The sequence below is a fragment of the Haematobia irritans genome, chromosome 4 (assembly GCF_050003625.1).
Source record: "Haematobia irritans isolate KBUSLIRL chromosome 4, ASM5000362v1, whole genome shotgun sequence".
Taxonomy (NCBI): Eukaryota; Metazoa; Arthropoda; class Insecta; order Diptera; family Muscidae; genus Haematobia; species Haematobia irritans.
In genome coordinates, this window is record NC_134400.1 from 117,626,413 (window position 1) to 117,643,327 (window position 16,915).

The 16,915-nt window shown below is 34.5% G+C and overlaps 1 protein-coding gene across 1 annotated transcript in view; it reads left to right on the forward strand.

Annotated features, from left to right (window-relative positions):
• The window catches only part of LOC142235147 (facilitated trehalose transporter Tret1-like), a 16,450-nt gene extending 2,134 nt beyond the window's left edge, over positions 1–14,316 (forward strand). The window contains exons 2-3 of the mRNA XM_075306401.1: positions 12,794–12,954; positions 13,018–14,316. Of these exons, the coding sequence (XP_075162516.1) occupies positions 12,794–12,954; positions 13,018–14,163 (1,307 nt within the window). The 3' untranslated portion in view covers positions 14,164–14,316. The remainder of the gene's footprint in view (positions 1–12,793; positions 12,955–13,017) is intronic.
• The last annotated feature ends 2,599 nt before the right edge of the window (positions 14,317–16,915 follow it).

A 16,915-nucleotide genomic window follows, 5' to 3' on the forward strand; every position in this document is an offset into this window, starting at 1 on the left:
TATATATATATATATATATATATATATATATATATATATATATATATATATATATATATATATATATATATATATATATATATATATATATATATATATATATATATATATATATATATATATATATATATATATATATATATATATATATATATATATATATATATAAAGGGTGATTTGTTAAGAGCTTGATAACTTTTTTTTTTAAAAAACGCATAAAATTTGCAAAATCTCATCGGTTCTTTATTTGAAACGTTAGATTGGTCCATGACATTTACTTTTTGAAGATAATTTCATTTAAATGTTGACCGCGGCTGCGTCTTAGGTGGTCCATTCGGAAAGTCCAATTTTGGGCAACTTTTTCGAGCATTTCGGCCGGAATAGCCCGAATTTCTTCGGAAATGTTGTCTTCCAAAGCTGGAATAGTTGCTGGCTTATTTCTGTAGACTTTAGACTTGACGTAGCCCCACAAAAAATAGTCTAAAGGCGTCAAATCGCATGATCTTGGTGGCCAACTTACCGGTCCATTTCTTAAGATGAATTGTTCTCCGAAGTTTTCCCTCAAAATGGCCATAGAATCGCGAGCTGTGTGGCATGTAGCGCCATCTTGTTGAAACCACATGTCAACCAAGTTCAGTTCTTCCATTTTTGGCAACAAAAAGTTTGTTAGCATCGAACGATAGCGATCGCCATTCACCGTAACGTTGCGTCCAACAGCATCTTTGAAAAAACCATCAAACCACACCAAACAGTGCATTTTTCGGGATGCATGGGCAGTTCTTGAACGGCTTCTGGTTGCTCTTCACTCCAAATGCGGCAATTTTGCTTATTTACGTAGCCATTCAACCAGAAATGAGCCTCATCGCTGAACAAAATTTGTCGATAAAAAAGCGGATTTTCTGCCAACTTTTCTAGGGCCCATTCACTGAAAATTCGACGTTGTGGCAGATCGTTCGGCTTCAGTTCTTGCACGAGCTGTATTTTATACGGTTTTACACCAAGATCTTTGCGTAAAATCTTCCATGTGGTCGAATAACACAAACCCAATTGCTGCGAACGGCGACGAATCGACATTTCACGGTCTTCAGCAACACTCTCAGAAACAGACGCAATATTCTCTTCTGTACGCACTGTACGCATTCGTGTGGTTGGTTTAATGTCCAATAAAGTAAACTGAGTGCGAAACTTGGTCACAATCGCATTAATTGTTTGCTCACTTGGTCGATTATGTAGACCATAAATCGGACGTAAAGCGCGAAACACATTTCGAACCGAACACTGATTTTGGTAATAAAATTCAATGATTTGCAAGCGTTGCTCGTTAGTAAGTCTATTCATGATGAAATGTCAAAGCATACTGAGCATCTTTCTCTTTGACACCATGTCTGAAATCCCACGTGATCTGTCAAATACTAATGCATGAAAATCCTAACCTCAAAAGAATCACCCTTTATATATATATATATATATATATCTTTCGTCCGATTTAGACTCATACGACCTCAGAGGCCAAAGAGTAGAATTGACATTCTACCAATGCGTGGTACATTTCATTGAAATCGGTTCAGATTTAGATATAGCTCCCATATATATCTTTCGTCCGATTTAGACTCATATGACCACAGAGGTCAAGGTTTACTACCGATTTACTTGAAATTTTGCATAAAGAGTAGAATTACATTCTACCAATGCTTGGTAAATTTGATTGAAATCGGTTCAGATTTAGATATAGCTCCCATATATATCTTTCGTCCGATTTTCACTTATATACTTGTATGACCTCAAAAGCCAGAGTTTTGCCGTTTAATAGTATCGGTAAGTGTACCAAATTTGGTTGAATTCGGTTCAGATTTAGATATAGCTCCCATATATATCTATCGCCCGATTTGGACTTGTATGGCCTCAAAAGCCATGACTTGCTTCAACATTTGCACAAGAAGTACGTTTAGCAGTATCGGTAAGTGTGCCAAATTTGGTTGAAATCGGTTCAGATTTAAATATAGCTCCCATATATATCTCTCGCCCGATTTACACTCAAATGACCACGGGGTCCAGAGTTATACTCCCATTTACGTGAAATTTTGCAGAGATAGCAGAATTATTATTCTAACTATGCATGTCAAATTTAGTCGAAATCGGTACAGATTATATATAGCTCCCATATATATGTACACCAGAGTTGGGAAAATATGGTAGACTATTTCATATTTTAGACCCATTTTCAATGGGATTTTCCTCCAATTGACTGCATAGTTTCCACGGAGAATATATTTAATATATTTAAGTGTGTCAAGTTTGATCTAATTTGGTTCAGAATTAGATAAAGCCTCCATATATTCCTTCTCCTGGTTTATACAAATATGCCCAAATTCCCACACTTTACACAAAATTCTGTGATGATTTCCCCATATCTTAGTCATATCCTGTACAATGTAATGTCAGACTTTCCACAGAACGGTTGAATTTTAAATAAGGCTCCAAGTCGCCCGACTTGTTTTTTACTAACATAGTGTGCCATCCCAGGGCATTAGCCGACTTAAATTTTAAGTCTATAGATTATACATTTTGTTCAGATGGAGTCAGATTTAAATGTATGTATTTGGGACAAGAACCTTTATATATAGCACCCAACACATTTGACGGATTTGATATAGTATCGAAAATGTGGATTTACAAAGTGGTGCAGGGTATAATATAGTCGGGCCCGCCCGACTTTAGGCTTTCCTTACTTGTATTTTAATAACATTGTGTTCCACCCTAGTGCCGACTTAAATTTTGAGTCTATAGATTTTGTAGAAGACTATCAAATTCTGTCCAGATCGAGTGATATTTAAATGTATGTATTTGGGACAAACCTTTATATATAGCCCCCAACACATTTGACGGATGTGATATGGTATCGAAAATTTAGATCTACAAAGTGGTGCAGGGTATGATATAGTCGGCCCCACCTGACTTTAGACTTGCCTTACTTGTTTTATTACGCGTCATTGCGCAAAGCAATTCGTATAAAGAGATCGGTATTAGGGAGCGTTACCTCTTCGTTTTGCACCACGATGATTCACAGTCGTTTGTACGTCTCTCTGTTCATGTATTTGTGATTAACTGATTTTGATAAAAATTTAGATATAGCACATTCGAGTCACCCGAAATAAAACAAACTTTTTAGTAGATTATTTGTAAGTGCAAGCATCCCTGCAAAAAATATTTCAGCAGTAAAATTTAGTTGCTCTTTTTGGTATACAATAAAGTAGGCAGTGCATCCACACTGCATGTATCGGCGGAAATAACGTAAACGAGTAATCAAACAAGTTTATGATCATTCGTTTACGTTATTGCAACCAATTCATGCATTATAGATGCGCGAAAGGTAGTGTTGTCTTCCTTCATACCAATAACAATATCGCTCACTTCTGAGCAATATTGTTATTGAAATGAGCAATTATATCAGCGCTATGTTGAAGCTGCTATAAATCGGGACATCGACCACAAAAATCAGCGCTGATTCGGTTGTCTTGTAAGAAATTGGTACTGCCTCTCTCCCTTACAATCCTGCTGAAATAGTGCTCCATTTTTTGCTGGAATATAATGTTCATAAACTAGTATAACATGTTTGGGACATATATGTAAAAAAATTAAATTTAATTTTTATACCCTCTAAGTACATATATGTTCTTGGTCGTGGTGAAATTCTGAGTAGATCTAGCCATGACCATCCGTCCGTCCGTCCATCTGTTTAAATAACGCTAACTTCCGAACGAGATAAGCTATCGACTTGAAACATAGCACAAGTACTTGTTATTGATATAGGTCGGACGGTATTGCAAATGGGCAATATCGAAACACTTTTACGTATAGCCCCCATATAAACCGACCCGCAGATTTTGATTGCGGAGCCTCTTAGAGATGCAAATTTCATCCGATCCGGTTGAAATTTGGTACGTGGTGTTAGTATATGGTATCTAACAACCATGCAAAAATTGGTCCACATCGGTCCATAAGTATATATAGCCCCCATATAAACCGATCCCCAGATTTGGCTTGCGGAGCCTCAAAGAGAAGCAAATTTCATCCGATCCGGCTGAAATTTGGTACATGGTGATGTAGGTCGGATGGTATTGCAAATGGGCCATATCGGACCACTTTTACGACGCCCAGATTAAGCTTGCGGAGCCTCTTGAACGAGCAAAATCTATCCGATCCAGTTGAAATTTGGTATGTGGTCTCTAATAACCATGCACAAACTAGTCCATATCGGTCCATATAGCCCCATATAAACCGATCCCCAGATTTGACCTCCGGAGCCTCTTGGAGGAGAAAAATTCATTCGATCCGGTTGAAATTTGGTACGTAGTGTTAGTATAGGGTCTTTAAAAACCATGCAAAAATTGGTCCATATCGGTCCATAATTATATATAGCCCCCATAGGAGCTATATATAAAATTCATCCGATATGGTTTAAATTTTGTACGTGGTGTTAGTATGAGGTCTATAACTACCATGCCAAAATTGATCCCTCATATAAGCCCTCATATAAACCGATTCACAGATTTGACCTCCGTAGTTTCTTTGAGGAGTAAATTTTATCCGATTCGGTTGAAATTTGGTACATTGTGCTAGGATATGGCCGCTAACAACCATTCACACAAAAATTGTTCCATATCAGTTCATAATTGCATATATCCGCCATATAAAGCGATCTCCATATTTCACTTCTGGCTCTCTAATTACCATGAAACAGATCATGTCGGTTCCTAATTATTTATAGACTCCACAAATTTTTTATATCTTTATTTCCTTATAGAAATAACATTTCTACAAAATTTTCTATGGAAATAAAATTTTGACAAAATTTTCTATAGAAAAAAAAATTTCACAAAATTTTCTATAGAAATAAAATTTTGACAAAATGTTCTATAGTCATATAATTTTGACAAATTTTTCTATAGAAATGAAATTTTTACAAAATGTTGACAAAATTTTCTATAGAAATAAAATCTTGACAAACTTTTGCTTAGTAATAAAATTTTGACAAAATTTTCTATAGAAATAAAATTTTGACAAAATTTTCTATAGAAATAAAATTTTGACAAAATTTTCTATAGAAATAAAATTTTGATAAAATTTTCTATAGAAATCAAAGTTTGCAAAACAAGATTGTTTGATTTTGTAGGTTTTTGTAAAATAGTCTTATTTTTGACTCGAGAGGCAACCGAGCTCCGAAAGCCAAATCTCGGGATCAGTTTACATGGGGGCTATATATAATTGTGGACCGATATGGATCAATTTTGGCATGGTGGTTAGTGGTCACATACTTACACCACGTACCAAATTTTAACCGGATGGGATGAAACTTGCTTCTCTAGGAAGCTCCGCAAGCCAAATCTAGAGGTCGGTTTATATGGGTGCTATACGTAAAAGTGGGGCAAATGGGCCCATTTGCAATACCATCCGACTTACAATAATAACAACTACTTGTGCAAAGTTTCAAGTTGATAACTTGTATCGTTCCCAAGTTAGCGTGCTTTTAACAGACGGACGTGGCTAGATCGACTTAGAATTTCACCATGACCCAGTATATACAAATTTATGGGGTCTTAGACCAATATTACGATGTGTTACAAACGGAACGACAAAGTTAATATACTCCCCATTCTGAGGTGGAGGGTATAAAAATGTACGTAATGAATAAAATTAAGTGCACTTAATTTAAGGAGAAATTAAAAAAAAAAAAACAAGTATATACGGCCGTAAGTTCGGCCAGGCCGAAGCTTATGTACCCTCCACCATGGATTGCGTAGAAACTTCTACTGAAGACTGTCATCCACAATCGAATTACTTGGGTTGCGGTAACTTTTGCCGATGACAAGGTATCTTAAAACTTCCTAATACCGTAATATAGACCACGTAGTCCAAATAAATAAATATATACGTATATAATTAAGTTTGACAAAATTTTCTATAGAAATAAAATTTTGACAACATTTTCTATAGAAGTAAAATTTGGACAAAATTTTCTATTGAAATACGATTTTAACAAAATTTTCTATATAAATAACATTTTGACAAAATTTTCTATAGAAATAAAATTTTTACAAAATTTTCAAAAGATTTACAATTTTGACAACATTTTCTACAGAAATAAAATTTTGACAACATTTTCTATAGAAATAAAATTTGACAAAATTTTCTATAGGAATAAAATTTCGACAAAATTTTCTATAGAAATAAAATTGTGACAAAATTTTCTATAGAAATAACGTTTTGCTAGATTATTTTTGCTCGAGTGGCAAGCATGATTATGAACCGATATGTGTGAATGAGGATCGGCTATATAGAACTATAGACCGATATGGACCAATTTTGGCATGGTTTTTATCGGCTATATATTAACACCACGTTATAAATTTCAACCGGATCGGATGAATTTTGCTCGTCCAAGTGGCTCCGGAGTTCAAATCTGGGGATCGGTTTATATAGGGGCTATATATAATTATGGACTGATATGGACCAATTTTTGAATGGTTCTTAGAGACTATATACTAATACCATGTACCAAATTTCAGCCGGATCGGATGAAATTTGCTTCTCTTAGAGCAATCGCAATACAAATTTGGGGGTCCGTTTATATGGGGGCTATACGTAAAAGTGGACTGATATGGACCAATATTTGCATGGTAGTTAGAGACCATATATTAACACCATGTACCAAATTTCAGCCGGATCGGATGAAATTTGCTTCTCTTAGAGCAATCGCAATACAAATTTGGGGGTCCGTTTATATGGGGGCTAGACGTAAGAGTGGACCGACATGGACCAATTTTTGCATGGTTGTTAGGGACCATATACTAACACCATGTACCAAATTTCAGCCGGATCGGATGAAATTTGCTTCTCTTAGAGGGTCTGCAAGCCGAATTTGAGGGGTCCGTTTATATGGGGGCTATACGTAAAAGTGGACCGATATGGCCCATTTGCAATACCATCCGACCTACATCAATAACAACTACTTGTGCCAAGTTTCAAGTCGATAGCTTGTTTCGTTGTGATATATTATTTGGACTAGTTTATTTAAAACTCGACCGTTTTGTGGAAAGTATGGTATTACAGTGTGAAATATGACTACGAAATCTGAACCAATTAGATCAAAAAGCATATTAAATATATTCTCTGTGGAAACTATCGAGTCAACTGAAGGGAACTCCCGTTGAAAATGGGTCTAAAATATGAAACATTCTACTCAACTCTGGCGCATATATACAATATTTGGCTTTTGTGCAAATCGGACGAAATATATATATATATATATATATATATATATATATATATATATATATATATATATATATATATATATATATATATATATATATATATATATATATATATATATATATATATATATATTTATATATATATATATATATATATATATTTATATATTTATATATATATATATATATATATATATATATATATATATATATATATATATATATATATATATATATATATATATATATATATATATATATATATATATATATATATATATATATATATATATATATATATATATATATATATATATATATATATATATATATATATATATATATATATATATATTATATATATATATATATATATTTATATTTATATATATATACATATATATATATATATATATATATATATATATATATATATATATATATATATATATATATATATATATATATATATATATATATATATATATATATATATATATATATATATATATATATATATATATATATATATATATATATATATATATATATATATATATATATATATATATATATATATATATATATATATATATATATATATATATATATATATATATATATATATATATATATATATATATATATATATATATATATATATATATATATATATATATATATATATATATATATATATATATATATATATATATATCGGAGCTGTATCTAAGTCTGAACCGAGTCCAAACAAATTTGGCTCAGTTAACCATATTATTAAACGTACTCCTTTTGCAAAATATAAAGCAAATCAGGGTAGAATTCTGGCTTTTGAGGCCATATAAGTACAAATCGGACGAAAGCTATATATGGGAGATATATCTAAATCTGAACCGATTTCAACCAAATTTGGCACAGTTAACCATATTATTAAACGTACACTTTGTGCAAATTTTTAATCAAATCAGGGCAAAATTCTGGCTTTTGAAGCCATATAAGTGCAAATCGGACGAAAGATATATATGGGAGCTATATCTAAATCTGAACCGATTTAGCTGATGTTTTGCAGGTTTTGCGTGACCGACAAAACATTCAGATGTACGAAATTTGAAGAAGATCGGTTTATAAATACGTGAATTATGATCAAATCGGTGATAAATATATATGGCAGCTATATCTAAATCTGAACCGATTTTTTTCAAAATCAATAGCGATTGTCCCATGCCAAAATTGAGGACGATAGGACTTAAATTGCGAGCTGTACTTTGTGCACAAAATTACATATACAGACAGACGGACGGACAGACAGACGGACATCGCTAAATCGACTTTGAATTTAATTCTAAGCCGATCGGTATACTAAAAGATGGGTCTATGACTATTATTTCTTGGCGTTACATACAAATGCTCAAACTTATTATACCCTGTACCACAGTAGTGGTGAAGGGTATAAAAATTGTCCTTAGATGAGCAAAGGGAAGATCCTTTTTGGAAATTGTACCCACGACCTAGGCATAGCGACATATGTACAAATAGGAAATATATATAGAAATCTCAACCGATTTCAACCAAATTTGGCATACTTGACGATACAATAAGTTATTCGTTGTGCAAAATTTCCAGCAAATTAAGATGAATCTCTGGACTCTGGGGCCATTTTAGTGTATATTGGGGGAAAGAAGTATAAATATGGGAGCTATATCTAGATTTGAATCGATTTTGATAAAAAATCTGGCAAACAATGTTAATTCTACTATCTCAGCAAAATTTAACGTAAATCGGAGTAAAGTATTGGCCTCCGGTGATCATACGAGTGTAAATCGGCGGAAAGATATATATGGGAGTTATATCTGAACCGCTTTGGCTGATATTTTGGTTTTTCGGGCTTTGCAAAACAATAAGATGTACAAACAAGTAAGTAAAGTAGAAAGTTGGGTGGGGCCGACTATATGATACCCTAAACCACCCCTGCAAAATTAGTAAACATAACCATTTGTGGGGTATTATTGGTATAGGTTTGGGAAACAAACGTCATTTCCATATTTAAGAACATTAAGAATTACATGTTTATGGGAGTTTTATCAAAATCTGAGCTGATATGTCTGATGTTGGGAGCTATATTTAAATCTGAACTGATTTCGATGAAATTTTGCAGACTGCAGAAGTGTGACGAAAAGATTACTTTGTGTCAAATTTTATGACGATCGGTTTGTAAAAATGCTCAACGTGACCCCATTTGTCGAAATCGGGCGACAGGGATGTTTTGTTGGGCACAAGGACGAACGCTAGTGAATTTGGAAACAATCGGATCAAATTTAGATATAGCTCCCGCATATATGTACTATACTTAAATTTGATCCGATTTTTTCCAAATTCAATAGCTTAAGTCCTTGTGCCCAAAAAACACCCTGTACCAAATTTATCAAAGTCGGTTAATAATTGCGACCGGAATCCTGTGAACAACAAATACATGGACAGACGGACGGACGTGCGGACACCAAGCGCTAGATTGACTCAGGATTGACCTGTACCGTAGTAGTGGGGAAGGGTATAAATATCAAAAGGAATTTACTATTTGGGGCCTTAAAAAATATATGCTTGGGGTGAAACATAATATGTTTGCACAGTGCAAAATTTTTTTTGTTTGAACAAATTCTGAAAAGCAGAATATGTTTGGGAGTATATGTTACAGAGACGATTTTTTTTTTGTGGAGAGTACAACAAACACCCAGAGAAGGAACATGATCATGTTTCAAGAGCACAATGTTACTTTTTCACATCGACCATGTAGCATTTTTGTCGCAAAAATATTCTTTTCCTGTCAAACATAACATGCTTTCCGTAATCGGATACATAATTTCCGAGAAAAGAACATGGTTTCGACAAACATGCTACATGTTATCCGTGAAAAAGTAACATTTTGCTCTTCGAACATGGTTGGGGTGATCATATTCCTTCTCTGTGTGAATTTCAAGATTTTCAGATGGTAACCAGATTGAAGGTCTAAAGAGTGCAGAGTGTAATATCATTGCCGAATAAGCGCAACTTTAAACTTTACTCACTTCGTTTGAGTGTAGAGTATTAATGTTGTCATACAGACTGCATTCGAACTCTACACCGTAAAAAAATCGCTTCTGTAACATATACGTCAAACACATTTTGCTTCAAGCACACTGAAAAAAATATTTTCGTGATATTAAAGATTACGCAACCTAAATTTTAGGATGCGAAATTTACGAAATAATAAGGACAAATTTCTTTAAAATAATGAAATTTTAATTAAAATAAAGTTTATAATCTTTGCTTTGAACATTTTTGTCATTAAATTTAGGACACAAATTTGGCAAATTTGCGTCCCTCCGTTAAAGTCGCATGTCTTTGAACTAAGGCTAATTTTCCTTAAAGTAAAGAAACACATTTTTGATTTAAAGAAATTGTCCTTAAATTAACTGAAATATTGAAACATTAGATTTAAGGTAAAAACGGTTCAAATATAGACTAAGACTTATTTTGAGAATTTAGCGTCTTTGGTTTAAAGTTTTTTTTTTGAAATTAAGAAAACATTTTTTACTTTGAAGTATCCGTTATAGTTTGGATTTTTAAACTGACATTTGTTTGTACGTGAGTACCTTTATTAATAAAATGGAAAAGTTAATGAACATATCATATATGAGATCTGTATCCTAATTATACCCTCCACCATAGGATGGGGGTATATTAACTTTGTCATTCCGTTTGTAACACATCGAAATATTGCTCTAAGACCCCATAAAGTATGTATATTCTGGGTCGTGGTGAAATTCTGAGTCGATTTGAGCATGTCCGTCCGTCCGTCCGTCTGTTGAAATCACGCTAACTTCCGAACGAAACAAGCTATCGACTTCAAACTTGGCACAAATAGTTGTTATTGATGTAGGTCGGACGGTATTGCAAATGGGTCATATCGGTCCACTTGTACGTATAGCCCCCATATAAACGGATCCCCAAATTTGGCTTGCGATTGCTCTAAGAGAAGCAAATTTCATCCGATCCGGCTGAAATTTGGGACATGGTGTTAGTATATGATCTCTAACAACCGTGCAAAAATTGGTCCATATCGGTCCACTTTTACGTATAGCCCCCATATAAACGGACCCCAAATTTGGCTTGCGATCGCTCTAAGCGAAGCAAATTTCATCCGATCCGGCTTGGTACGTGGTGTTAGTATATGGTCTCTAACAACCATGGAAAAATTGGTCCACATCGGTCCATAATTATATATAGCCCCCATATAAACCGATCCCCCAATATGGCTTGCGGAGCCTCTAAGAGAAGCAAATTCCTCCGATCCGGCTGAAATTTGGTACATGGTGTTGGTATATGTTCTCTTATGACCATGCAAAAATTGTTCCATATCGGTCCATAATTATATATAGCCCCCATATAAATCGATTCCCAGATTTGTCCTCCGGAGCCTCTTGGAGGAGCAAAATTCATCCGATCCGGTTGAAATTTGCAACGTGGTGTTAGTATAAGGCCGCTAATATTCATGCCAAAATTGGTCCATATCGGTCTATAATTATATATAGCCGATCCCCAATCAAACAAAAATTGGTCCATATCGGTTCATATTCATGCTAGCCACTCGAGCCAAAAATAATCTACCAAAATTTTATTTTTATGGAAAACATTGTCAAAATTGTATTTCTATAGAAAATTTTGTCAAAATTTTATTTCTATAGAAAATTTTGTAAAAATTTTATTTCTATAGTAAATTTTGTCAAAATTTTATTTCTATAAAAACTGTTTTCCAAATTTTATTTCTATAGAAAATTTTTTCGATTGTGGTTGACAGTCTTCAGTAGAAGTTTCTACGCAATCCATGGTGGAGGGTACATAAGCTTCTGCCTGGCCGAACTTACGGCCGTATATACTTGTTTTAATTTTATTTGTCCTAGATTTAAAGTCAGGTAGGTCGCTAAAAATTTTCGTTATTTTAAAGAAGTCGCATCTTTGGCTCGCAATCAATACCAAAATCCTTAAGGGAAAGTCAAAATCTTTGGATCCAAGTAAACTTTTTTTTGAGTGCATATATATTTTCAAGATCGGTTCAAACAAAATATTATTTGTATTGTTCAAACATATTATGTTTCACCTTAGGCATACACTGGTAGAAAAAAAATTTAATCTAATTTTTTAAGGCACCAACTGGTTACTTCCATTCTTTTAGTTGCCTCTCTTTCTAAACACATATATATTTATAGTTTATTTCTAAATTAATATCTGTTTGCATTCAAACATATTATATTTACAAACATAATATGTTCTAACATATTAACATATATGTCCCAAACATGTTATGCTAGTTTATGAACATTATATGCTTGAGCTTAAAAATAATGTGTTGAAAAATTTGAATTCCAAACATATAATTTTTACACCCAAACATATGAAAAGCAATCTTTTTCGTCCGTGTACGACTTTTATTGAAAATCCATTTGAAATATTACCTTAATTTTGACGTCTCTTTTATTTTACAGGGGCTATGATGTTCATATCGGGAGGTATGTTTCTCATAGACCAAGGCAAACCAGAATTCTTTACGCATAAACATTTGGCTCTTAGCTGGTTTCTAGGATGTATTATTGGGGCTATTATAGGATCCATTATCTGTGAAAAAATTCACAAGAAACTGATAACTGTAAGTACGAAACTTATTTTGAATGGTATTCCAAATAAAGTGGCGTCCATGTCTTTTTTCTAGTGCTTCGCGTCGCTTTTGGTAACTATATCGGGAATATTGCTGATCGCAGATTCAACATCTTATGAGGCAATGTTAGCAGCACGTTACATAAACGGAGCAGCTTTGGGCTTGGTCTTCCCCATGACCATGGTCCTAATGGGTGAGGAAGTTGTGAAGAGCATGCGTGGCATGAATGCTGCTGCCATAGGTTCCATGTGCTTAAGTGTGGGTATATTCCTGCAAATTATCTATTCCTACAGCTGGCCCGAAGGATCATTTGATGGGACTCAAATGATGGGAACACTTTCGATATTTTGGGGTTTTATTAGTTTCATCATAGCATTTACATTACAAATCGAATCACCGCTATTTTACTTGAAACGTGGCCAGGAAGAGTTGGCCATTGATGCCTTACGACGTTTACAGAGACCCTTTAACATAACGCATGAGACTTACGAACAATTTGAGGAACACAAACGTTATTTGGCCGTGAATAATGAAATGACACTGAAAGAAAGTGCTCTCATCGGACTGCCTGCTTTAATAAAACTTTGCTTCTATCGCGTTTTTTCGGCATTGAACAATTCATTTTATACATTCTTTGCTTTTGCCTATGCCAGTCGAGAGGCCTACTCTGCCGATGATATATGGCCTTATTACATCTATGGTTTATGTGCATGGATTGGAGCAATGATTGTCATGTTTTTGATGGATTCTAAAGGACGTAAGCCTCCCATGATCATAGGATTTTTTATCTGTTGTTCTGTCGCCTTTACTTTGGGTGGTCTATTGCATGACCAGACGAATCATCAGAATGTCACCATTATGACAACAGTGGTTTATCTATTAGGGGTATATCAATTCTTTGGTGCTTTATCTACGGCCTCATCGAGTGTCTATCTTACCGAAGCCTTTCCATTGGCCATTAAGTCCGTTTATGTGGCCATACCCTTTATAGTGGAAATGCTTGTACACATCACTATCATTGCAGTTCGCTCGGAGTCATGGGATTTGAATGTATATGACTTGCCTGAATATTTCTATACCGTGGGAGCATTGTCTCTTGCATTCTTTGCAATCTCCATTGTTGCAATGCCAGAAACGAAAAATGATACACTACGTGAATGTCTTGCGAAATTTCGAAAATTTATAAATTATAAAGCTTAGTGTGGCCATCCATACACAGGGAAATCTTCTATAAATCCTTATTTAAAATGTATTTAAAAAATCATAAATTTATTCAAAAAAAAAAAAAAACAAATATATACAGCAGTAAGTTCGGCTGGGCCTAATTTTAAATACCCACCACCATGAATCAAATATTATAGTTTTCTTTGAAATTTCAGAGGGGAGATATTCTCTCAAGCAGAGCAGTTCAACCGGTACACTTCCTGAAGATAAATTTAACGATTTTACCTATGAAGACTAGATAGGATTCTGGATTTATATGTAAAGAATCCTTTTTTTTTTTGAGTTTTAGAGGAATCATTCACATATCTTGTAAGTGTACAAGAAAATGATTATATATCGCCTCCGTTATTTAAATGATTACAAGAAGTAAAATCTGGAAATGTTACATTCAGTTTAAAGCAATTATCATGATCAGTGCGCCTTCTATACCCTCAAGAAGCGAAATCGGTCTATATGGAGGCCTTCCCAAATGAACCGATAAAAACTAAATCCGATACAAGTTTCTTCGATTCTAAAATTCCGTATATGTACAATTTTAGGCAAATCGGATAAAAACTATGTTTCTACAAGCCCAAAAAGTGAAATCGGGAGATATGGCTATACTAAACAAGTATATACCCGAATCTTATGTACCCTCCTCCATGGATTACGTAGAAACTTCTACGAAAGACTGTCATCCACAATTGAATTACTTGGGTTGTGGTGTCTTAAAACTTCTTAACACCGTTTTCTAAATTGTGATTTAGTCCATACGTGGTATATATTATACAAAACAGTTACGTATAGGTAAGTCTACAAATAATTACGAATCGATTTGGACTTTTGCACGGTACGTAGAGAGCCAGAATTGAAATATGGGGGTCGCTTATATGGGAGCTATATAACATACAATTATGAACTTTATATGGGCCAGTTTTTGTGTGATTGGTGATCGATTTATCTAAGAGCTATATATAACTATAGACCGATATGAACCTAGTTATGCATGGTTTTTAACAGAGGCTCCAAAACCAAATCTCGGGATCGGTTTGTATGGGGGCTATATATGATTATGGACTGATATGGACCACTTTTGGCATGGTTGTTAAATATCATATACTACCACCACGTACCAAATTTCAACCAGATCGGATGAATTTGGCTTCTCTAAAAGGCACCGGAGGTCAAATCTGGTGATCGGTTTGTATGGGGGCTATATATGATTATGGACTGATATGGACCACTTTTGGCATGGTTGTTAAATATCATATACTACCACCACGTACCAAATTTCAACCAGATCGGATGAATTTGGCTTCTCCAAAAGGCACCGGAGGTCAAATCTGGTGATCGGTTTGTATGGGGGCTATATATAATTATGGACCGATATAGACCAATTTTTGCATGGTCATTAGAGACCATATAATAACACCATGTACCAAATTTCAGACAGATCGGATGAAATTTGCTTCTCTTAGAGGCTCCGCAAGCCAAATCGGGGGATCGGTTTATATGGGAGCTACATATAATTATGGACCGATATGGACCAATTTTTGCATGGTCATTAGAGACCATATACTAACACCATGTACCAAATTTCAGACAGATCGGATGAAATTTGCTTCTCTTAGAGGCTCCGCAAGCCAAATCGGGGGATCGGTTTATATGGGAGCTACATATAATTATGGACCGATATGGACCAATTTTTGCATGGTTGTTAGAGACCATATACTAACACCATGTACCAAATTTCAGCCGGATCGGATGAAATTTGCTTATCTTAGAGCAATCGCAAGCCAAATTTGGCGGTCCGTTTATATGGGGGCTGTACGTAAAAGTGGACCGATATGGCCCATTTGCAATACCATCCGACCTACATCAATAACAACTACTTGTGCCAAGTTTCAAGTCGATAGCTTGTTTCGTTCGGAAGTTAGCGTGATTTCAACAGACGGAGGGACTCAGAATTTCACCACGGCCCAGAATATATATACTTTATGGGGTCTTAGAGCAATATTTCGATGTGTTACTAACGGAATGACAAAGTTAATATACCCCCATCCTATGGTGGAGGATATAAAATTGACCGATACTCACCATTTTCGACACGTCTCCTTATATTCCTACAGTACGTCTAGATTTTCAATTTGAGGCAAATTGGATAAAAGCTACGATTTCTACAAGCTCAAGAAGTAAAATCGGGAGATCGGTCTATGTGGGGGCTATACCAAACCATGGAGCGATACTCAATATTTTCGGCACACCTTTTGGTCCTAGAATTCCTCTAGATTTCCAATTTCAGGCAAATTGGATAAACACTACTCATTATTTTCGGCACACCTTTTTGTCCTAAAATACCTCTAGATTTTCAATTTGAGGCAAATTGGATAAAAACTACGATTTCTATAAGCCCACGAAGGACTAAAATCGGGAGATCGGTCTATATGGGGGCTATACCAACCCTGGGACCGATGCCCATCATTTACGGCACACTTTGTGGTCTTAAAATAACTCTATATTTTCAATTTGAGGCAAATTGGAAAAAAACTACGATTTCTATAAACCCGAGAAGTAAAATCTGGAGATCTGTCTTTATGGGGGCTAAACAAAAAACACGTACCGATACCCACCATTTGTGATATACCTCTTAAAATACCACTAGATTTCCAATTTCAGGCAAATTGGATAAAAACTACGGATTGTAAATGCCTAAGACCCCAAATCGGGAGGTCGGTTTATATGGGGACTA